Source organism: Rhinopithecus roxellana, chromosome 10 (assembly GCF_007565055.1).
Source record: "Rhinopithecus roxellana isolate Shanxi Qingling chromosome 10, ASM756505v1, whole genome shotgun sequence".
In the NCBI taxonomy this organism is placed as follows: domain Eukaryota; kingdom Metazoa; phylum Chordata; class Mammalia; order Primates; family Cercopithecidae; genus Rhinopithecus; species Rhinopithecus roxellana.
The window spans coordinates 68,984,397-69,008,078 of NC_044558.1; the positions used below are offsets into that span (position 1 = coordinate 68,984,397).

At 39.7% G+C, this 23,682-nt stretch overlaps 1 protein-coding gene across 1 annotated transcript in view; it reads left to right on the forward strand.

Moving 5' to 3' along the window:
* The first annotated feature begins 516 nt into the window (after nucleotides 1-516).
* Nucleotides 517-23,682, forward strand: part of DBX2 (developing brain homeobox 2) — a 38,780-nt gene continuing 15,614 nt past the window's right edge. The window contains exons 1-2 of the mRNA XM_010382271.2: nucleotides 517-1,074; nucleotides 15,360-15,455. Coding sequence (XP_010380573.1) covers nucleotides 672-1,074; nucleotides 15,360-15,455 — 499 coding nt within the window. The 5' untranslated portion in view covers nucleotides 517-671. The remainder of the gene's footprint in view (nucleotides 1,075-15,359; nucleotides 15,456-23,682) is intronic.

Consider the following 23,682-nt stretch of genomic DNA (forward strand, 5'->3'; position numbering starts at 1 on the left):
AACCAACACCGGAATGCTAGGGTTCGCCCAACAGGTAGTACGCGGAGGCGCCCCAGACGCCAGGGCGTTCCCCCCACCCCCACCCCGCCCTCCGGGCGCTCCACGCCGGCGTCCACCTGACCCCGCACCTGGGGGATTGCGCGGGCTCCAGCGAGAGTGCCAAGGCTCTGCACGGCCGCGGGAAGGAGGCGAGCGCTCCCGATTCACGTCGCTTCCATGCCCACCTCCTCCCACTACGAGTCCCCTCCCCTTGCCACAGCACTGCCCTTATTGTTGGCCGCGTCTGTCACTTTGTGGGACTGGTGACATGAATGGATGGGCTGGACACACCTTCAGTCCTTTCAGAAAAAAAACAAACCAGAAAAAACCGTCCAGGTCTGCATAGAGAGGGGGAAAGACTCCCCCCGACGCTCCCAGAGCCTAAGCCGTTGGCCAGAGAAACTCACAGCTTCCCCCTCCCACACTCACTCCTCCCATCCCTTAAAAAAACGCCCAACGCAAATAAATAATATCGTTCCAAGCCCGCCGCCGTCCCGGGCGGCCTCTTCTCCCCGCTCGGCTCGGCACGCTCCAGCCCTGCGGCAGGCGGCGACCAGAAGCTGCGGCTCCTTGTGCGGTGCGGCGCGCGAGGGCGAGAGGCGGGCGCGCAACAGGCCAGCCGGCGCCGCACTATGCTCCCCAGCGCGGTGGCAGCCCACGCCGGTGCGTACTGGGACGTGGTGGCTTCCTCCGCTCTCCTCAACCTCCCCGCTGCGCCCGGCTTTGGCAACCTGGGCAAGAGTTTCCTGATTGAGAACTTGCTGCGGGTCGGGGGTGCCCCGACGCCAGGGCTGCAGCCGCCCTCGCCCCACGGCCCGGCGACCGCCCTGGCCACCGCGGGCGCGCAACTCCGGCCCCTGCCCGCCAGCCCGGTTCCCCTAAAGCTGTGCCCCGCAGCCGAACAAGTTAGCCCCGCCGGGGCGCCCTACGGTACGCGGTGGGCTTTTCAAGTGCTCAGTCCCTCTATGGACAGTGCCAGGCTGCCGGGCCGGGCTCCGGGGGACCGAGACTGTACATTCCAGCCTTCAGCTCCAGGTGAGCCACCTCTCCCCTCCCTCCCCAGCCGCGACCGTGTCCCCGGGCCGGGCTGTCCCGGGATCTGGCAGCGCCGGCGGTGCGCACTGTGCCCGGGGAGCGCCGGTTTGGGACCTTCCTGGAGCATTTCAAGCTTTAGTGGAGATGCCACTTTGGGAGTCGGGGGCCCAGGCGGAGGCGCACCACTTTCTGTGATTCTTTTTTGCCTCATCCCACCCATTCCATTCCACCAGCTTCCTTGCCGTTCCCTTCTTTCAACAGGTGGTAGGGCTCCTTAAGTTTTTGGCCTTAACTGGGAAACTCTGAAGGTTCTTCGGCCTGCCTGTATCAGTCTCAAGAGGTTTCACCAAGTTCAACATTTCTAACCCGCCCGCTCTTGTGCCCCGGGCTGCACGACACCAGCTCTCAGAAAAGTTATTGACAGGGAGAGCTTTGCGCGGCCCAACTTGGGGAGATTTTGCCACTCAAACTGTTAGGATTGTCGGGATAGGTCGGGAACGCGCGCAACGATCTTTGGAAGGAGAGTTGCGCAAAGTTCTGGCTTTCTCCACTCTTAAATTTTGGATCACGTTAGGCGCAAAGAAATGAAGGCCGGCTTTTTCTTCGTGCTGAGCTGAAAAACAGCTGAATTGGCAACTGGAATAGGAAGTTCGCCAATAAATAAGAATTTACCGAAAGAAGGGCAGTTTGGGTTTATTTTAAGCACCATATTAAACCTAAATAGTGGGACTGGGAAGAAGGATGCTGACAATTTAGTCAACTATTAGCTAAAGCTTATGTGGGGCTCCCTGAAATTGTCAGTGATAAAAGGGAAAAAGCCTCTTAGAGACTCAGAAACTGAGATCCAATTGGATTTTTTTTTTTTTTTTTTTGGCTGCGTCCTTAAACGATCTTAACTCATTCTTTTAATCCCGATGGGTTTGTCCAGAATGACTAATAGACGCTTTTTCAGCAGTTTCCATTGTCCCAGCAAACTGCCGGATCAAATTTATTGCTAATGGCTTTATAGAATTTAACATGTTTAGAACCTGTCCTAGTCTTTCAGTTTGAAATGGTTACTAACAGAATGGAACAAATGTAACTATATAAACACCGGTCTCATTCACTTAGTGTAAAACCTAAATGCTAGGGAGCCTTTTTTGCACCCTGAAAGAGGAACAAACAGTTAAGGCAAAGTTTATGGAAATTTGGGCCTGTCTGTTCTTTTTGAAGTATTAGAAAAATTAGGCATAAAGCAGGTTCACTTGGACAAGAGTTAATAAATTATGTTTCATAAAAATAACATTTTCCAGAAAATTTGTTGATTTGCATAACTTTTGGTGGCTTGTTTGTGTTGATAGAAATTATCTTTCAAGGATTCCTACGCTGTTTCTAATCGTAATTGTCTCAGCCATGAAAAGGTATTTAATTTTAACCTTTGCAGATTTTACAGATTACATTTAAATAAAATAAATGCAAGTCAAGTGCAGTTATTTCAATAACCCTCAAAAATAATTTACCGCATCTATTTATTTATTTCAAAATATTGCAACTAAAGGTTAAAAGTTTTCATAACTACATTTTTTATATTCAAGAACATATTCATTCTTGTACACGTATTAAAGTGTCCAATTGCAAACATTGTTTTTGGAATAATTACGAGGGTTGTAAGAATTTTTATTCCCTTTTGAAGTATTCTAATACAGTTTAAGCATGTGTTTTTCCAAATATTTTATTCAATACTCATTGAAGAGATGATGTTGTAGATTAATTTTCATTTGAACGAACAACCTTTGTTTTTTAAAAAAATATTCTTGTAAAGAAAACATTAGGTTCTGAAACTAGAAAAACATCTAAAGAAGAGAACTAAAATCTCATGAATTTGACCCCACAAATATGCTGCTTAAAACCAGAATTTATATTGATTTATTTTTATAATTGGATAAAGAATATAGTTTTCTGAACATTGCCCCAGTTTTATTTAAATTACAGATTCTTGCCTTACCAAATGTGGGAATTATTTTATGGAGTGTACAATTATAAAATTATAATGGAGTGCCAACAATTTTTTTTTCTATCAGGTGGAAATTAGGTGAGGATGAATAGTGATTTGGTGTTCTGGGGGAGAGCATAAGAGTTGGAGTTTTCGGGAAGATAATACTATATTTTTCTGAAATGTTGTCGAACAACCAGTTCTGATCCTTTAGACACTAACTTGGGAGTGGACCACAAAATCTGATTTTAGTAATTTCTGCATGTTGACTGCCCGCTTTTTTCCCAGCCTCAATTTGTTGAGTGCACCACATCTAAATTTGAATAAGAAAGCCTCAGAGTTATTTCTAAGTTCATTGGTGAAATATACCACCGTTTAACTGCGGGATTTCTGCTTCTGCATGCATTTTTGTTTCATTATTTTTCATTATTTTTGTTACCTACTTTAAATATACCATATATTTCATTCATTCAGCACATGCTTACTGAGTGTCTCCCATGTATCAGGCTCTGTTCTAGGCCATTGGCATAATCAGTTAACAAAACAGATGACTGTCTCGGCCCTTGTAGAGCTTACATTCCATGTTCTGTACTGCTTTATAGGTTAGCAGCCATTTTCAAAACAGCTCCCTTAATCCTCCTAGTAAGCTAATGGGATGGCTATGGGGATTCCAGTTGTTTTTCTCAATGATTATTTCATTTGCTCATTTTGTTTTTGTCCAAAGTATCACTTTAATCATCTATGAACTTGTGAAAGAGAAAAAATTACTCCAAATCTTCAGACTCCTACCTTAGGTTAGTCTTTCATTGACTAGAAGAAAATAATGAGGGCCAATTGGATCACCAATTACATAGTATCACAATAATAAATCAAATTGTGATTTTGTACCTCAGCCCATAATGGAAGAAATTAGCTTTCCCTTTCCTCTTGTTATGAAATATATTTGAAAGGTGGTGACAGTTAAACACGGTAACACAAATTTACAGCTCATGGATGAAAGTAGAGTTGTCAGTGCTTCATCCCTGAAAATTGTTAAGTTTGAGTATTTACAGCAAGAAAAGTCACACTCCATAGCTATATGTTGTCGAGTTGTTTATGTAGAATAGTTTTAAAACTTTAAAAATCAAAGGACTCAGGGCTAGGGAGGGGCACATTTAGGGCAATATTGGATAGCAAATAGGTTCTCCTGCAGGGCTTATATCTGAAAAAAGAAAAAATGTCATGAATCTATTATAGTTTATTAGTGGAAACCAGGAGGTTTTTGGAGTAAACTTTGATTATCAGACATCCTTCCTCAGAAGTTTTCCTATGCCATTATTTGTGACAATATTTGGAAAATATTATGCCTGATAAAAATATTCATGTCTTTGTATATAAAAGAGGGCCTGAAAATGTAAAATGCCAAAATATTTAAATTCTCCTGGCTACAGAATGATATCAGTTTTCCAATTGGTGGTTATGCCATCAGTTCTCTTCAAAATAAGTGGAACAAATAGTCTTGCTTATTAATAACATTTGTTATTTTAAGCATTTTAGAAAATGTTTGACATAAAAATAATTTCCTGAATATAATTTCCTTTATTGTTTATTAAATCTATTCTTGTGCTGCATATGAAAGGACTGGAAAGCAAATGTTCATTCTGGATAGGTGAGTTGAACTGCAAAAAGTAGTTTTGCCAAGTAAGTCATTCTGTGTAGTAAAGAAATAAAAGAGCATTAGTACTTTTTTTTTCTGGCATCCAGTTAGGATTGTTTCTGACCATCAATACTTAATGTGCACTCTAGTTTTCTTGTTTGTCTCCCAATCCTAGGTACTGTTTACCCATTGATTGTTGACTGTCTGAAACTATTCACACTTATGTCTGGTGCTGCAAATGGTAATTTTTTCCTCCACTGAGATACACTGAAAGTGTGAAATAAAATGGCCTCTCTTACATTTTAGGCACCTAGGGGAGGGAGAAAAGGGATTTGTGCTTAAGGTGGGGATTCCAGTCTAAGACTTTGTGACCTTATTTTTTAAGCCTGAGTTTGAGCTTTCTGTTGCTGACACTGTGATTTAGATTCATTTTGACAAATTAAAATCATAGAATTTTGAGTGTTGATGATGCTGATTCAGAACCAGGATGACAAAAGGGGATTCCGAATGGGATAGTGATGGGACCCATGCTAGTGGTTCTTTGCTGAGGCCATCACTCCAGTCATCCTTTGGTGGAATTTTTTGAGAATGCCAGAACCATATTCTTTCTATGTCTGTATATTTTTCTGTAATCTGCTCAACATACCTTTTTATTTAAAATTAACATATTAATAACTTTTACCTAGTTCGTGAGTAATCAGCTCTGTGGTCCCTAAGTTGATAAACACCTTCAGGTTCAAGGAGAAGTTCTTGCAGTGGATAAAATAAAAGAGACGATTAGAATCAATATCTCTATCTCTCTTCTGCCCCAACACATGCTTCTCTTCTCTTCTTTGCTGTAACAACAAGCAAATTTCAATCTGGTAATATGAACTGAAACTCTTGAAGTTTAATAGTAAAACAGGAGTACATGGAGCAGGGCAAATAAGAATGTTTTAGAACTTTCCACTTAGCTCCCTTCCTTTAGGGATTTGAGGGTTATTTTAAGAGGTACGATGGTTTGAATGCCCGTAAATCTACATATGGACTTACGTAGAATTAAATGTAGAATTTAGAGTGTTCAGGGTTATGCTACATAAAGTCAAAAGGATGCCGTATGTTTTGGGCAATTTAAAGGGATTGCTGAGATCGCACCACTGCACTCCAGCCTGGGTGACAGAGCAAGACTCTGTCTCAAAAAAAAAAAAAAAAAAAAAAAAAAGGGGGGGGGGATTGTCAAGGGTGATTTTATTTATGTTTGTTTGCCATGGATGTGTTTCCAAGGTTTATATTGGAACCTAAGCTGTGCTTAGACTCCATGGTAGTCCTCTTTGGGTGTGCCACCTCCTTCCTGTTCTTGGTGACCACTAGATGTCTTTTTGCTGTAAGAAGATATTTTATGGTTAGATTTGCTGCTGAACAATGAGAAAAACGGTAGCAACTTAAAAGTGAAGGACCTAACATCCATGCATAATTTCTGTTTAATCGTTGTGTTCATAAAATCCTTTGAGATTCTTTGCTATGAAAGTTTATACAGAAATGAAATTGTTATTTAAACTATTTAAAGAAAGTGTGCTTATATTAGGATGGGCGTTAAATGCAAAGATCTTTTGAGGATCTTGCTTTGCAACCCTTAATACAGTGTTTGTCTATTTAATTTTCGGTTAGAAGAAGCTCTAAGTAAAGTTTTTCTTAATTAGAATAGTTTTTCTTTATATGTACAATGAAAGGACACAAGTTTTAAGTCAGTTTAAGTAACTAAGTTTTCATTCAAATACACCTGGAGTCTGTCAGGAATAAAAAGGCAAGTTGTAAAATGAAACTATGATTTTTATCTAGGAATGCTTGTTAGAATCCTCATTTTAGACTTCATTAGATCATGTTTCTATTTTATACTCTCTTAGTAAGAAATTGGATTTTTGCCTTAACATATAACATACTTACCAGGCCCTTGTATTTTATTCCAAAATATTTTATTTTACTTTCAGTAATGTTTCCACTTTTAATGAAATCTCTCTCTCTCATTCTTTTTAGCCTCCGGTCAATACTTAACTTGGCAATGCTGAGTGATTCATCACTCTATATAAAGTTACCATAGCTGATTTCATTTTTAATAGCATGATTCATTTTGTCAACCAGCTATTAGTTGAGAATATTTCAGGGGCACAGTTTTGTGAGGTATGTGAACAGTCAACTTAAGGTACTGAAATTCTCTCTGAAGTCAAAGATCAAAAAGCCTATAGGAGTTTTTAGACTTTTAGAACTGAAGCATTCAGGAAAAGGAAAGGAAGACAGAAAAAAACTTGGGTCTTTTTGTAAAAATTGCTGACTATTTTAATGCCTTCTTGTTTATAAATACTCCCCAGATGAACCAGGTTTTTCACTTTTCTTTCACATGTTCAGGGACCATGCCATAACAACCTTAATTTTTTGTTAACTCTAAGCACCATCAGAAATAGAATATACAATATATAGATTTCTACAAGGCCTCTTGAAAAGACTCAACATTTCTTGTTCTTTAAAACTTTATCTCTATTATTTTTAAAATTAAAATATGGGAAGGAGTCAGTAAGTCATTCTTTGAGAAAATTTATGTACATTAAAAAAGGAATAAAAACTGTGACTGCTGGCAAGTTTTTAATAGATAACCTAGGGCTGGATTGAGTTTAGGTGTATTGAATAAGTTTTGTGGTTATATCGGGTCTGAAACAAAAAAGACCATCTGATTGTTTAAAGCTAGAACAGAATAACACCTATTTGTTTACATATTTCCTATAGCTGCTTTTCTATTGAATAGTCATAATGGAGACTGTGTAGCTCACAAACCGTAAAGTATTTACTATCATGCTTTTTATAATATAAGTACGCCAGTGCTTGTTCTCACGTGTAAATGGCAAATTGGTTAAATTTAAAACTACCTATAGCTCTCTGAACATTCCTGTATTTAAGTCTAGATTCAAGGTCTTCAGATTACTGATTCTGTAACCATAAGGAATTCATATAACCTCACAGAGCCTCTCTTTCTTCATTTCAAAATGTGAACAGTGGTGGACTCAGCATTTGACTTTAAAGCACATACCTTAAAAACCCACTGGTAAGATACAGGAAAAGATGTGCAGGACTCCTTCCCACCATTTCACCATAAGCAAAATATTGGTAAAAGGGATATTGTTGTATGAGAAGCCATCCCAAAACTCAGTGGCTTAAAGAACAATTTGTTATTTTCTCTTACAGTTTTGTGGGTTGACTGGGCTCAGCTGGGTGGTTCTCAGAATCTTGAGTGATGTTAGATGTCAACTGGGACTAAAGTCATGGGAAGGTTTGACTGGGCTGGATGTCCAAGATGACTACTCACATGGCTGGCACTGATGCCATCTGTTTACTGGGTGCTCAAGTGGAGCTGTTTATTGCAGCATTCATACTTGGGCTCTCCAAGTTTCTTGGCCTTTTTATAGCAGAGTGGCTGGGTTCTGAAAGGGAGAACACCAAGAGCACACATTCCAAAAACCCATGTGGCTTTGGAACTTTGGACATTCTGGTACTTCCAACACTAGGTCATATGAAGTCTTGCAGTTTCTTATGACTTAGTCTTGGAAGTGACATTCTGGAACTTCATAAGACTTAGTTGTAGAAGTTTCAGAATGTCTTATCTGCCATATCTCTTGGTTAAGCAAGTCACCAAGGCCATTCCAACTTCAAGGGAAGAAGAAATAGACCCCACCTCTCAGTGGGAGGAGTACCAAATAATTTGTGATCATTTAAAATCTGTCCCAGGATGAAATCAAGATAACCAGTATCAGATGCATTTCCTGCTAGGTCTATCTTCTGCTGGAGTAGACCAGTGCAGGAATTAATCACACAGAGTACTATAGCCGGGAGCTCAGGGAGCCTTCACAAAGGCTTGTAGTAGTCTCTTCTGCGACATAGACTTTATAATAAAAAGAGCAAGGAATCTCCTCAACTTTAGATCATTTTTTCAGAGCGGTCTAATTGAGACTCCCTGAGGGTAAGGCAGCAGAGGTGATGACCCTGGGCACCGGTGATGGTCACAATGAACCAGCGTCCCACAGCTGGAGGGAAGCCAGACCCTGTCAACTTGTTGGTGTTGTGAGGATAGATAAGATGTTGCTGGAAGTGTTCACACAAATGCTTATCATCACCTGTTGCTACAGCACGTTGTTACTGCATAGCAGCTTTCCCTTTGGCCCTTCTTTTTTTTTTTTTTTTTTTTTTTTTGAGACGGAGTCTCGCTCTGTCGCCCAGGCTGGAGTGCAGTGGCCGGATCTCAGCTCACTGCAAGCTCCGCCTGCCGGGTTTACGCCATTCTCCTGCCTCAGCCTCCCGAGTGGCTGGGACTACAGGCGCCCGCCACCACACCCGGCTAGTTTTTTGTATATTTTTAGTAGAGACGGGGTTTCACCGTGTTAGCCAGGATGGTCTCAATCTCCTGACCTCGTGATCCGCCCATCTCGGCCTCCCAAAGTGCTGGGATTACAGGCTTGAGCCACTGCGCCCAGCCTGGCCTTTCTTTATTCCACTGCATCCCATCCACCACTGCCAGGTGAACTTTTCTCAAATGTAGTTTTCATCATGTCACCAAGCTACTCAGGAGAACTCAAATTATCCAATTTGACTACAGATGAAATGAAATTACCTAGTTTGGCCTTTAAGACCTTCATTCCATCAACTGCATTTAACTCTTCTAGCCACATTGCTTAATGTTCACCCCTTAAACCTTGTCCCAGTAGCCAGGCTGGTCTCCTTCACCTGCTCCATGTGTTAACACCATCCTTGCCTCTTTTCCTTTGTCCCAACCTTTTCTTTTTGGAATGGTTTCATTCTCTTCTTTTGCCCTTCCAAGTACTTTCCAAATCAAGACCCTGATTAAGATGTTTCTCCTGCTTAAAGCGTTCTTTGAACAAGCCTTTCTTAAAATATCTTTTTGTTTTTATTCTGTATTTCAGTAGAACTCTGGATAATACTGCTTTTTTTTTTTTTTTTGAGGCGGAGTCTCGCTCTGTCACCCAGGCTGAAGGGCAGTGACGCAATCTCAGCTCACTGCAAGCTCCGCTTCCCGGGTTCACGCCATTCTCCTGCCTCAGCATCACGAGTCGCTGGGACTACAGGCGCCCGCCACCGTGCCCCGCTAACTTTTTGTATTTTTAGTAGAGATGGGGTTTCACCGTGGTCTCGATCTCCTGACCTTGTGATCCTCCTGCCTCGGCCTCCCAAAGTGCTGGGATTACAGGCAATACTGCTTTTTTATATGCTGTTTTAGTCTTGATCTCAGATTATATACTAATGGCAAGAGGAGAGGCTAACATTTATTGATTGTCTACGATGTGTCAGGTGTTGTTTTATGTTCTTTTCACGGTCTCATCCTTGCTCTATATTATAATCACCTACAAAGTGAAAAAATGCTGTGCGGGTGTCCAATCCTAGCCAGCCTGATTTAAAACAATTGGTGTGGGGGCACATTTCATTTCATTAACCAGCAGACTCAAATCTGTAAGTTAAAGAATATTAAAAAATATAAATTATTCCAGGAAGGAAAACTCCTTTTTCAATCTTTGTAGTCCCGGCACACAGTGCAGTGCTCAGCAGTTGACAAACAGACAATACATACTATTTGCCCTAAGTTGAAAGGACAGAAGCAAACAAGTAGACACTGCATTCAATTTATCTTCTCATGAGCTGTACCAAAACATTAAGACCCTTTGTTTTTCTGTCTTTTAAACACCTTTGAGGCAAAAAATGTGGGCTTCTCTTGTTTTCTGATAAACAGAAAGGTAAAGGATGAATTTACCTAACTTGTTATGCCTGGTGATTGAAGGCAAGGTTTGCAATTAGATCACATGAATGAATTACTTTCAGATGTACTAAGTATTAAAATAAATCAAACCTCATTAGCTAATTGATATTTCTTTGTTCTAACTACTCAAGACAGATGTTTACTGTTTTTGGAGTCTTGCTTTGGGTCCACCCCACCATAGACTGTCTGTTCAATTGTGTATTATTTGCAAGTCGGAAGTTTAGATTTTTAACTTCTCAGTGGCCATGTACCTGGCATGTGAAGGAGGTCATTAAAACCATCCTTTTGGAATTGTTTACTTCTCTGTCATTATTATTTGTAATCAATTTATTATTTATTATTAAATTATTTTAATTAATTATTCCTTAATTATTAACTTTAATTAACTATTAATATTATTTATTATAATAATATTCTTAATTATTTACTTCCCTGTCATTCTTTCCTAGAGGGTTTTTTTTTTCCCCCAGTGGTTGCCTTAGTAAGATACTTTGGAACTTTCTGTTATTTCTCCTCATCCTTCTTAAATGCAGTGGGCTCCTGAAATTTATTTGAAAGTTTTGTTAGTGGTCTTTAGTACTCTTCCTTCGAAATGTCAGTTCAAGTCGGTTAGTACCATAGTTTGTATTGCCAATAAGAATGTGGTTTCACACCATTTAGATTCCTGATGTTCTTCTGCTTTACTAAAGGAGAATGAAAAGAACAAAAAACAATTTAAAAAATTATTGTTTTCTAGAAAACAGAATTTCTCAGTAGCTAAACTTGTAACCTTGCTTGGCTATGGGATACTTGTATCACAGAACCATCTAGTCAGCTAAGTTAAAAAAATCAGTCCAGTTCACCATTAGGTTGGCTAGAAGTTCCCATCTTGAATAAACATGCAAAATAAAAGGTATCTTGAATCTGTATCTTCAAATAAGTCATACGGAAAGTTCATGAAGTTTTCTCTGAATACATAATTTTAGTCATTTGGATTCAGACAGGCCCCAGTTTAGTTCCAAAAATTTTAAGTCATTTTGTTTGTCACTCATAACAGTTTCACACAGAAATTGGAAGCTTGATTGGTAGGTGTATCAGTCAGGGTTCTCTAGAGGAACAGAACTCATAGGATATATAGGCATATATATAAAGGGGAGTTTATTAAATATTAACACAAGATCATGAGGTCCCGCAATAGGACGCATGCAAGCTGAGGAGCAAGGAGAGTCAGTTCGAGTCCCGTAACTGAAGAACTTGGAGTCCAATGTTTGAGGGAAGGAAGCATGGGAGAAAGATGTAGCCTGGTAGGCTAGGCCAGTCTAGTCTTTTCACTTTTTTCTACCTGCTTTATATTCTAGGTGTTCTGGCAGCTGATTAGATGGTGCCCACCCAGCCTTTCCCAGCCTACTAACTCAAATGTTAATCTCCCTTGAAACACCCTCGCAGACAGACCCAGGATCAATACTTTGCATCCTTCAATCTAATCAAGTTGACACTCAGTATTAACCATCACAGTAGGATATAAAATTTGGAGTGTCTCAAAATGTTGTGTTAATATAAACTGACATCATGCTGTAGAACCTGACCTGTTTATATATTTTTCCAGAGGAAAGGCCATTTTTTTTCTTTCTCATGGAAATCTTGGGAGATGTGTCAGTTATCCAGGGTCAAGCTCTTATTGAATAACTAACTGGCAGAGTCATGGTGCATGAAATCTCTATCACTCATGGCTAGTAATTAATTATTATATTAAATCTTTATTGTTTTTCTCATCCTTTTTTCTTTTAATTTGCTGTGAGCGGTCATAATCACATTTCAGATGTGTTGAATGTTAATGAATCAATGAGATAGCATGTGTTAAATTTGTAGCTAGTCCAGTGCCTGATATATAGTAAGCACTCCTTAAATATTATCATTATAAATATTGTTCAGTGAGCCTACAGTTAATCATTTCTAACATGATAAATGATTAAGCAACTGCATCTAGATGGGACTGATCAGGTTTGAAATGCATTTTATATAGGATCAAATTACCTTTTCTACCTTTTTCAGAGCACCTTCCAAGTAGTTCTTAAGGGTTTACGGCACGTCTGTCAACTTGTCACTTTGTTTTCTTCAAAGCTGAGTTTCCTGTTTTGGTCATTACTTAAAAAATGTATATGGTTCACTAAAGTTAAAAGTGCTACATATATATATATATATATATGGTATGTATATAGGTATACCTTCAATGCAGTGCATTGTTTTAAATGGTGATTTCTTAAGACCATTCAGTGCTCCTGCAATCACATGCTCACTGGATTAGCATTTGACTTAGGTCAAAATAGGAACACATAAAAAAAAAAAAAAAGCACTTAATTGGAATTTTACAGTGATTTTCACATAAACCAGCTTAAACAAGATGTTTTTGTGTATAGCAATCAGGAATTGACTTAAACTCATGTGTAAATATGTGTGTCAAAAAGATGATTTAAAATGGTGAAAAATTGTACACAATAGAATTTCAAGCCTGTCATGTCACAAAATGTGAAGAAGTCCAGTTCTTTAGTCAAAACTAGAATTGTTACTGTAGATTATGATTAATTTTTTTTGCAATTACAGATTTTGATACTGTCATTTTGATTACAGCTTTTATATATTAAGATAGGGTAATGTAGAGCAATATAAGAGATTGTTCAATTAAAATGGTTTTTCTGGTTAAATTCAGCATTAAGATCAGACATCTGCAAACCACATTTATCACTAAGAATTTAATTGATCATTTGAAACAAACACTTGATTTAATTGATCATTAAAACAAACACTTGATTCTTTAAAAGCCCAAGTATTTAAAAAATCTAAAAGCATTAATGTTAACAACTTCGCATTGTGTGCTAGGAAGAAAACTGCATTTATGATTAATCTGCAATTTGAAAGCACGCAGGACCCTGAAATACTATAATAATTCTTATTGGGAACTATACTTATTTTGATACATCCTTCACAGAAATTGTGAAAATAAACATGAACATAAACAACTTATCAGTTCATTAAAATACAAGTCTGAAATTACTGTGTTCTTCAAAAAGGTATGTAGTCATATGGAAACAATATTCACTGAATGTGATTAAGAAAAGGAAAGAAGTTGTCACTTGAATATGAAAGGAGAATCATAAAAATATTTATTTTCAAGTCATGTTTTAGATTTCAAGGTCATCAGTTATGAAAGACACCATGTTTTAGGATGGGTCAGGAAGCAGGGGAAGGATTAATTCTTGACCCTCATTCTTTCCCTAAGACCAGGGAAGTTTTCTGTTTGTTACTTTGGAAGACCATTTGCTCAATTACTAAAAAAGTTTTGACTGTTTAGAATGTGCTAGGCACTCTGTTGAGTGTGTCATGGTATGGGCAAGTGCCCACTTTAGGCAATCTCCACCTACAGTTATATTGTATTAAACACATTCTATGAAAGGACATGGTGTGTCTAAGGCACGTAACCAAAGCATGGCATACAGTAAGTGCTCAGTAATGGAGAGGAGTTATTCATGTTTTATCCTTTATAACTGTTGTCATCTACTGAGGAACAGAGTTTAGCTTAAAATGTTAACTTCAAAGGGGATGATTCATCATTTCTATGATGGTTTTATAGTCAAACTAATAGAACAACTTATACTAATGAGACTTCAAAATTTTTTTTTTTTTTTTTTTTTTTTTTTTTTTTTTTTTTTGAGACGGAGTCTTGCTCTGTCGCCCAGGCTGGAGTGCAGTGGCCGGATCTCAGCTCACTGCAAACTCCGCCTCCCGGGTTCACGCTATTCTCCTGCCTCAGCCTCTGGCGTAGCTGGGACTACAGACGCCCGCCACCTCGCCCGGCTAGTTTTTTTGTATTTTTTAGTAGAGACGGGGTTTCACCGTGTTAGCCAGGATGGTCTCGATCTCCTGACCTCGTGATCCACCCGTCTCGGCCTCTCAAAGTGCTGGGATTACAGGCTTGAGCCACCGCGCCCAGCCAAAAAATTTTTATAGAAGTTTTTAGTCACCAAAATGGATCTCTTTTTCATACTTTTGCACAGGAGTAATCATAAATAGTTCATGCGTCTCTCCTGAAAATTTTATGAGTGATTATTTTAATAAAACTATGCAGAGCAGAATTACACAGCAACTCATTATACTAGAAACACATATATCTTCAGGGTGACTAGATTTCTCTTGAGATAAGATGGGATTATTCTCAAATACTTTAAGTCACGTAAATGTGATCAGAAACACCACTTTTTGTTATGGAATTGCTCAGTAAATTTAGTCTTACCAACTTTGGAATCCAACTAACTATATGTTTCAAAGAACCATCTGAAATAAGCAAAGTGATATAAACTTTAAAAATTAAATGTAAGCACATAAGATTTAAATCGTTTCTTGGTAAGTAGGATATCTAGAGCTGTGCTATTTAATGTAACCCCTATTCGTATGAGTCTATTTAAATATAAGTGAATTTAGATTAAATATTCAGTTATTCATTATATTAGCTACATTTTAAGTGTACAGTAGCTATATGTGGGTAGCAGATACCATTTTGAACAATGCAGATGTAGACATTTCCAATAATCACAGATAGTTTTCTTGGACAGTGTTGCTCTAGGGTATTTTAAATAAAGGAATATTTGATGTTTACTGTTTACAATGATGACTGCACAGAAAATGATCTAAGAAGCTTGGTGTTTCATAGTCTCTTTGCGTCTTTCCACAACACCTCTCAAATCTTGATATTATTTAGCATGCTCTTTGACAAAGGCTACTTTACAACAACTTTAATTTCAAAACAAATTAAAACTAAGCAAAGTATTTACTCAATGACTTTTAGGAAACTGGAGTTTTGAATATTGTCTTAAAGAAATGGCTAATCAATGAGATCAATGCTTTCTCCACAGCACCTTCCAAACCTTTTCTTCTGAGCACCCCACCATTCTACTCAGCGTGCTGTGGTGGGTCCTGTCGGCGCACTGCATCCTCCGCTGCTTTTGCAAGTAAGTTTTTATGCTTCATCAGCAATGCCTCAGTTACTCTGTAAACGAAAGCTGCACGATTTAATGTGCTCTGGAAAACTAATTGGTAATGCAATGGCAAGGAGCTAATTCCTCACTAAAAATCACAGCAATCCTATTCAGGAGCTTTCCAGAGATTTATCAAACCTCAGCACACTGAGCAATTGTGAGCAGTTCTAATGGCATTGAAACCCAGGGCCGACACATCACCAAAAGCAACTTGTTTTCCATTTGATATAAAAGATCTCAGAGGGACCGGTTTGGCTTTTCTGAAATGTGTAGCAACACTCCTTTAAAGAAGAGGAAAAAGGAAAGGAAGGAAGGCGAAAAAGTTGTGCTGTGTAAAATTTCCATTCCGCTTAAAATGTAACACAGAAAGTCACTAAGTATCTTTGGAGAATAATTTAAAATTGTCAAGATCATGAGAGGAGATAAATCTCTCCTTTTTGGCAACTTGAAGGTAACCAACCAGAACTGTTGGAAATATTTTCAAGAGAACTCTTTTCTCCCAACATTATAAAAGCAAAATTTTAGTGGAGTCTGGGGGTGGAGTGGGAATGACAGGCTTTCGAAATCTTGCAGCGTGCACACACACACTCTCACAGGCAAAGGAAAAACACAGGCATAAAAGTAAAGTTCCCCTTGGTCTTGAGATTTCTGGGTCAGATGAGAATCTCTAGGCAGGGAATTTGAGTTTATGGTAAAGAGATCCAGTGGAGGGGTGCATTTCTTTCAGCTGCCCAAGAGAAAACACTTATTCAGCTTAACAGCTCTGTCAGGTGAAAAGTGAAATAAGAGTTGAGTCAGGCTCCTGTGCCGAACCCCATCACGGTTGAATTCAGATCCCTGCTGCCTCTGTGCATGTGTCTTGGGAATGGTTCAGGAAAGCAGTTGCTCGACAGAATAATTCCTGACAAGTGAGGCAGCAAATGCTGGCGGTTTAATGAGCTGCAGGCTCTGAGCATCTCTTTAGGGGGCTGATACTTTCCCACAGAGCACTTTACATGGCTGAGACCCGGCCACAATGGGTGACAGACCCGTGACCAATCGTCACTTTCACTCGACTCATCCACACGCGACCTCACCACGATTTTTCACTCTGCAGATGAACTTTAGGAACCATTTCACATGGAAAAGGCTTGGGCAAGGGTCAGTTGCCCTTTTGTATGGTCATAAAGCAAGGCTCTGTGTGTCAGTCTTTTCTCCTGTCTCACATTCCAAGTGAATTTCTGGACACCATTTAAAACACTTGACTGAAAAATAAAGCAGTGAATGAAACTGACTTTTATAGACTCATTCTAGCTCATCTTCCCATATAACCCTGTCTACCTGAAAAGGGATTTAGTGGATGAGCTGAGTGTATACAGGGACTTGCTGAATACATAGGGCCCATTATCAATTGTGGGGATTGTTTATTAACCGGGACTGATACACTACTATTTTGGAAGTGACCTATTAATTGTCCATTTAACTAGAATGTATTGAATTCAAACAGAAAAATAGAAACCATGACTAAACCTTTTACTCGCTCCTTCAAGGTGGTCTCCTATGAGGACAATTGAAAACTCTTGTGCAAATTAAGGAGACATTTATCACCATATATGAGAGTATCAGGAAAAGACTTCTGGAGTAGAGACCTAAAACCCAAATATCTGGTACCGTATCATGGTGGCATCTCTGTGGAATTAAGTCTTCAGTGTTAGATTTCGGGAGTGGAGATCAAAAGAGGTCCCACACTTAGCTTCAGTTATTTCATCATGATATGATACTGGGTTTTTACTTCAGAAAATCTCTGGCAGTTCAGGTAAGTGGAAATGGACAAAAAATTCCATTTAACAGGTGGACAGACATTCATGTGCATGTGTGTGTGTGTGTGTGTGTACTTATTTTATAGGGACGTTTGAAGAGTCTCAAGCTATCAAAGTTTGGGCAGTTTACTAGATAGAAAAGAAAGGCTGGGCCAGTTCAATAAATAGAGCATGTAAGAGTAATGCTAAAGACATTTTCTAGATGACTTTATCTTCTCTGCTGCTTGAAAAATTACTTTAAGCAGGTCTTATTTTTCTCCATCTGCTTCCCAGTTTTTCCTACTTTGTGCCTTTTGCATAACTCTTGTAAATTATAGTGTTTAACCCTAGAGGTTTATGAAGTCCTGTGTTTATCTTTTTCTTAAAAATAAATATACAATCTGAAAGTCAGTGCAGCTCTAATCAAGGATAGAAAATGATTCACTTGATTTGGCTTCATTTCTAAAGTTGGCATTTTAAAACAGTTTAGAGATCCCACAAGTGATTTTAATAAATGATAGTTTCTCATATTATTAGTTATAAGTCTAAAATGAATTTCATATTTTCTTATTTATAATGTTCATTTGTATTGGCAGCAAATAATAACATGGTAGAATTAAGCTGTCAATAAATAATTTTACATAAATAAGGTACAGTTAATAAGGTTTACATCTGTACAACAATTTTTAATAAGACTTTACCAGTTTTTCTTTTTTTCTTCTTTTTTAAATAATAAGAATGATTTTTATGCCCGGGTCTTTATATTATTTTCCATTGTACAAACAAAGGAAAGTGGACTGTTCAAATAAACTTGCATTAAGTTTCAGCTCAGCCAAAATTAGGTTTGTATTGAAAAGTGTAATAATTGATTAAATCAATGGCCCTCATCATTGTTTCACAATATTGCTTCACTCTTTCCAAAAGATTAGGATCAGACCAGACCATTTTTAACTATGCGAGTGAAGTATTATTTTAACTCTTTGCATGATTCATTTATTTAATATTGATTTAGTTTTTCTTGTGAACTTCTTAGATTTATGACTAACTTCTTGTTGCAATGTGGAAACGATCATTCATTCAATGGCCTTCTCACATATAGTAAATAGTTTAATAGGCTGTTAAACACAACACTTACAGTGGGGAAAAATTAAAAGGCAGTGCTAACAGTTCTCCCCTCACCCAAAGCAGTGTATGGAAAATCTTTGATATTACAACCACAAGGTTCTTTTCAAAATAACATATTTCTCAAATAACATGAAATGGAAAGTTGTGGAAATTATGTAAATAATGACTTTTAAAAAATTACTTAAAGTATAGGAATCTTAATGATGTAGACTAGCTAATTGAATTAATCAGATAATTGTTTTGTTTCGTCTTTGAGTACCCAACTTGAATTTGACCTTTGAATTTTATACCTTAAAAGACAAAGCTTAAATTTGGAGCAGCGTCATAAAAATTTGAGCCAGGAAAGTATTCTTCTGGGATAAACTGCTCTGCCTTTTGGGAGATGAGCTTATATTCTACATTTTAAGATAATTGTACTATCTTCTTCTTCTTGTTAAAACTTAAAAAAAAGTAATACACTCTCCAAGTTTGAATTTTTAGGATTGTGTTGAAAGCAGAAAGGAAGGGACATTATTTTTCTAATTGTGAATGTAGGTTGGTTCTATGAGTTTCATGGTCAAAGACGGGGAATGCTCTGATTAGTATTCTTACCACCTGTCCTGACTGTGTTCTCTTTTACTCCTCTCAGCTGGAGTGGCCAGTGGACTGAGGACACTGAGCAGGATCTGTGGAAATCTACAAAAGGTTGCATACAATTTTTAAATAGGGATTAATCTTAGCACCATAAGATCTTCAGAGGCATGCAGAATTTTTTTTCTAATATAAAAAGAAGGCTAATTATATTGCCTAAAACATAATCGAGTTTGTGCAATAAGTTGAATAGGTGATGACTTCTCAAAAGTACAGGGAGGGCTGCTCCATAGATAAGTGGCATTCAGTCAATCAAGAACAATGTTTAAAGGGGTCAGAGACTCAAAGACAATGGATTTTCCAAGTTGATGGCTCTATTCAGCAGTTCTAGAGAGGCAGTGAAAGTATTGGAGTAACATTCCTGGAATGGAGTTCCTTTTCTCCCCAAATGTTCTTAAGCAGTTAAAGGGTGGGTGATGGGTGGGGGAGGGGAACTGCTTAGCAATATGGGGTGGTTGACTCTGATCTTGTCTATAGCCCTAGTTTGAGCATAACATGAAACCTAACAGGGCTACTTATAAAGTCCTGATTTTTGGTTTCCAAAAACAAGTGAAGAATAGGGGAGGGGGAGAATGGCTGAATAGAACAAAGCAGGAAAGCGTTGTACTGTCAGCTCAGTATGTGTCTACAAAATGATACAGGGTTTTTGGATTGTGCTTTTGGAAATAGACCATCCAGAACAAGAGACATCAGAGTGCTACTGGACTCTGAAATGGTCAGACTGCCTGCACCTGTTCAGTTCTGGAGGCCCACTTTAAAAGGTACATTGAACAAACTCTCATATGAAAACCAGGTTAAGGCCGGGCGCGGTGGCTCAAGCCTGTAATCCCAGCACTTTGGGAGGCCGAGGCGGGCGGATCACGAGGTCAGGAGATCGAGACTATCCTGGCTAACACGGTGAAACCCCGTCTCTACTAAAAAAATACAAAAAACTAGCCGGGCGAGGTGGCGGGCGCCTGTAGTCCCAGCTACTCGGGAGGCTGAGGCAGGAGAATGGCGTAAACCCGGGAGGCGGAGTTTGCAGTGAGCTGAGATCTGGCCACTGCACTCCAGCCTGGGTGACAGAGTGAGACTCCTTCTCAAAAAAAAAAAAAAAAAAAAAAAAGAAAACCAGGTTAAGAGGTATACAGCAACTTAAAATAGCGAAGACTCTGTATGACTAGTTAGGAATTTTGGGAAAAAAATTGGGTATTTTTGTCCTGGAGAAGAGAAATGCTAGGGAGAACATGAGAGTTTTCTTTTTCTTTCTTTTTTTTTTTTTTTGAGACGGAGTCTCGCTCTGTTGCCCAGGCTGGAGTGAAGTGTCCGGATCTCAGCTCACTGCAAGCTCCGCCTCCCGGGTTTACACCATTCTCCTGCCTCAGCCTCCCAAGTAGCTGGGACTACAGGCACCCACCACCTCCCCTGGCTAGTTTTTTTGTATTTTTTTAGTAGAGACGGGGTTTCACCGTGTTAGCCAGGATGGTCTCGATCTCCTGACCTCGTGATCCGCCCGTCTCGGCCTCCCAAAGTGCTGGGATTACAGGCTTGAGCCACCGCGCCCAGCCTATGAGAGTTTTCTTTAACTCAGGTCTGCTGTATTCATATAGATATGAAGTGTAGAATTGGGACCAATGAGTGGAGTTTAGGGAAAGTTAATTTTTGGCTTGTTATCAGGGAATGATTTCTAGCAAATCAAGCTGTTTGATAAGTGTTACCATGTGGCACCCCCAAATACAAGATTATATAGAGACAGAAGGATAGACTTAATTTAAATCACATGGGTTTGGCAAATGCTGTGTCTTTTCTCTCCAAACTTCAAATCTGCAAAAATTACCTCTCTCTCTCCCTCTCTCTCTCTCTCTCTCTCTCTCTCTCTCTCTCTCTCTCTCTCGCCTCCCTCTCCTCTCCTCTCCCTCTCCCTCTCCCTCCCTCTCCCCTCCCTCTCCCTCTCCCTCTCCCTCCCTCTCCCTCGCCCTCTCCTCTCCCTCTCCCTCTCCCTCTCCCTCTCCCTCTCCCTCTCCCTCTCCCTCTCCCTCTCCTCCTCTCCCTCTCCCTCCCTCTCCCTCTCCGTCTTTCTCTCCAAACTCAAATCTGCAAAAATTACTCTCTCTCTCTCTCTCTCTCTCTCTCTCTCTCCTCTCTCTCTCTCTCTCTCTCTCTCTCTCTCTCCCCCTCTCCCCCTCTCCCTCTCTCCCTCTCTCCCTCTCTCCCTCTCTCCCTCTCTCTCACACACACACACACACACACACACACACACTTGAAAATAAGAAGGGTAAGGAAGCTCTTCATGGAAGAGAAGCCCCTGAAAGGTAGGAGGTAGAAAGTCTCAACTGTGAGGAATATTACAGCAGGAAAAGGTGAGCACACAGACAAGAAACATCCCCTATTTGAGGAAAACTGACTCCAGGAGGGAAAGACACAGACTCAAGGTTTGAAATGAGCTACTTTTGAGGAAATAGTTAATAGAGGCTGATGGTGTTGTAGCTAGCCTGTTGGAGAGGCCTGGATTAAACAAATGACCTCTTATCCCTTTCAGTTCTGAAAAGCTATTGAATCTATATAAAAGGATGAAAGAATTCTGTTTCTGAAAGTGTTATTGGTAGCCCCCGGCTTGAGTTATCCTGAAATAATCCTATTTTTTACTAAAAGCCTTGAGAGGTTTAGATTCAGTGGTGCTTCATAGACTTATGCTATTATTTTCCTTACAAAGTCGGGGGATACCGGGTTATGAATTAGTTTTTAATATGGAAAAACTGTAAACTTGGAAAGCAAATATTAAACAACATGGCTTGTTAGAAGTGGCCTTTGTATAGCACTCCTTGGCCTACCTCAGGGTAGCCCAGGTTGCAAGCAAAGGCTGGAACAGAACAGGAAACAGAGAGAAGGCCAGTGCCATGGCAGGTGCTGGAAACTATACTGGGGCAAAGAGCAGCACTGGACATGCATGATCCAGAAGCCTTTCTAGAGCTTCTCGAAGCAATAGGTGAAAAGACACAGGAGAAAGGAAGTGTCCCCGAATGGGATCAATGGTCCAGAGATTAACACGAGTTCTTTGTGAGTCTAAACATTACACACATTACTGGCCAGCTGTTCACAGTACAAGATACTTTTGAATTGCAATGGTAGATAGGCCAGAGCTGCAGCTATTTGCTCTTGGTCTGATGTTTAGAAAGTGACTGGATAAGGTCTCTCTTTGTTTGGTAGTGTTTGCTGGCTGCTACAGACACCGTCGCCCTGTCTTCAGAGTTAAGTCATGTTTTCTGGAAGTTGAGGCAATAGAGAGAGGCAATGATAACCACTAGATTGTCCATTGCTGTGTTTCTGTTTCTCTGTCTCCCCCCACCTCCCCTCCACAGCATACCTCCATTTGTAGCACCCTTCACTGGGCCCTTCATACAGGGCTGCTGGGGAAGACGGTGATTAGGGAGCATGTCAGGATCCAGGGAATCATACCTTTGAAAAGTTTTCTATCCCGGGTCATTCTTTTTTTTTTTTTTTTTTTTAAGATGGAGTCTTGCTCTGTCATCTAGCCGGGAGTGCAGTAGTGGCATGATCTTGGCTCACTGCAACCTCTGCCTCCCAGGTTCAAGCACTTCTCCCTGCCTCAGCCTCCTGAGTAGCTGGGATTATGGGCACACACCACCACGCCCGGCTAATTTTGGTATTTTTAGTAGAGACAGGGTTTCACCATGTTGGCCAGGCTGTTCTCAAACTCCTGACCTCAGGCAATCTGCCCACCTCGGCCTCCCGAAGTACTGGGATTACATGCATGAGCCACTGCACCCAGCCTATCCTGAGTCATTCTGCTATTTTAATGTGATTCTTCCCATTTCCCCACTTCTTTCCTTGCCCACTCGTACCTTTTGATGATCTTTCATGTAATTTGACAAAGGCATTGATTTGTCTCCCTCTGCTTTGATGTGTGACTTTAATTGCACAACTTAACTTTCTAGAACCTAGGTTTTTCCTGTAAACAATGGGGGAAGTAATTTCTTCTTCCAGGGATTGTTGTAAGGATTACATGACATAATGCATGTATTTGGCACATATGTCAGCACATGTAAGCCCAAATATGTGTGGAAGCTGCATAATAATAATAATATCCTCGAACTGATAGAGACTGTAGCTCCTTGAATTGGTGACTCCAGCTTTTAAAGCCTAATTTCTGCTACATGCCTTGTTCTCCATGCCTGTTTCTTTTTATATTGTTTGTTTATTTTTGTTTACCTGGAAGTATCCATAAAAGTCAGACATTTGTCATAAATTTATGAATAGTTGGACATGTGTTTTGGAGACATAAAATTTAGGGGCTTATATGTATATTTAGAAGGTATGAAAGTGGTATGGGTTCATCAATGTGGTTTGTGGTTAGATCCAGAGATTGCCCATAAAAGACATGGGTGAGCCATGGGAAGGAGCATCAATGATGGTTTAGGAATAGCAGCATTGTCATATGCTTCTTGTAGGAACCACGTTACATCACTTTATGAGAACAAGCTTGATTTGTGTATTGAGGTCAGTGCTAAAAGAAACCAGACAACTAGTAAAGAAGGAAAAATTATAATGTTCTTTATTTTTGGTGTTTTTTTTTTTTTTTGCTTGTCTATTGGTTGAGTTCTTGTTTGTTATAGGGCACTGAAACTTGAGGACCAGACCCAGTAGTTAACCCTTTGATCCTTACAGCC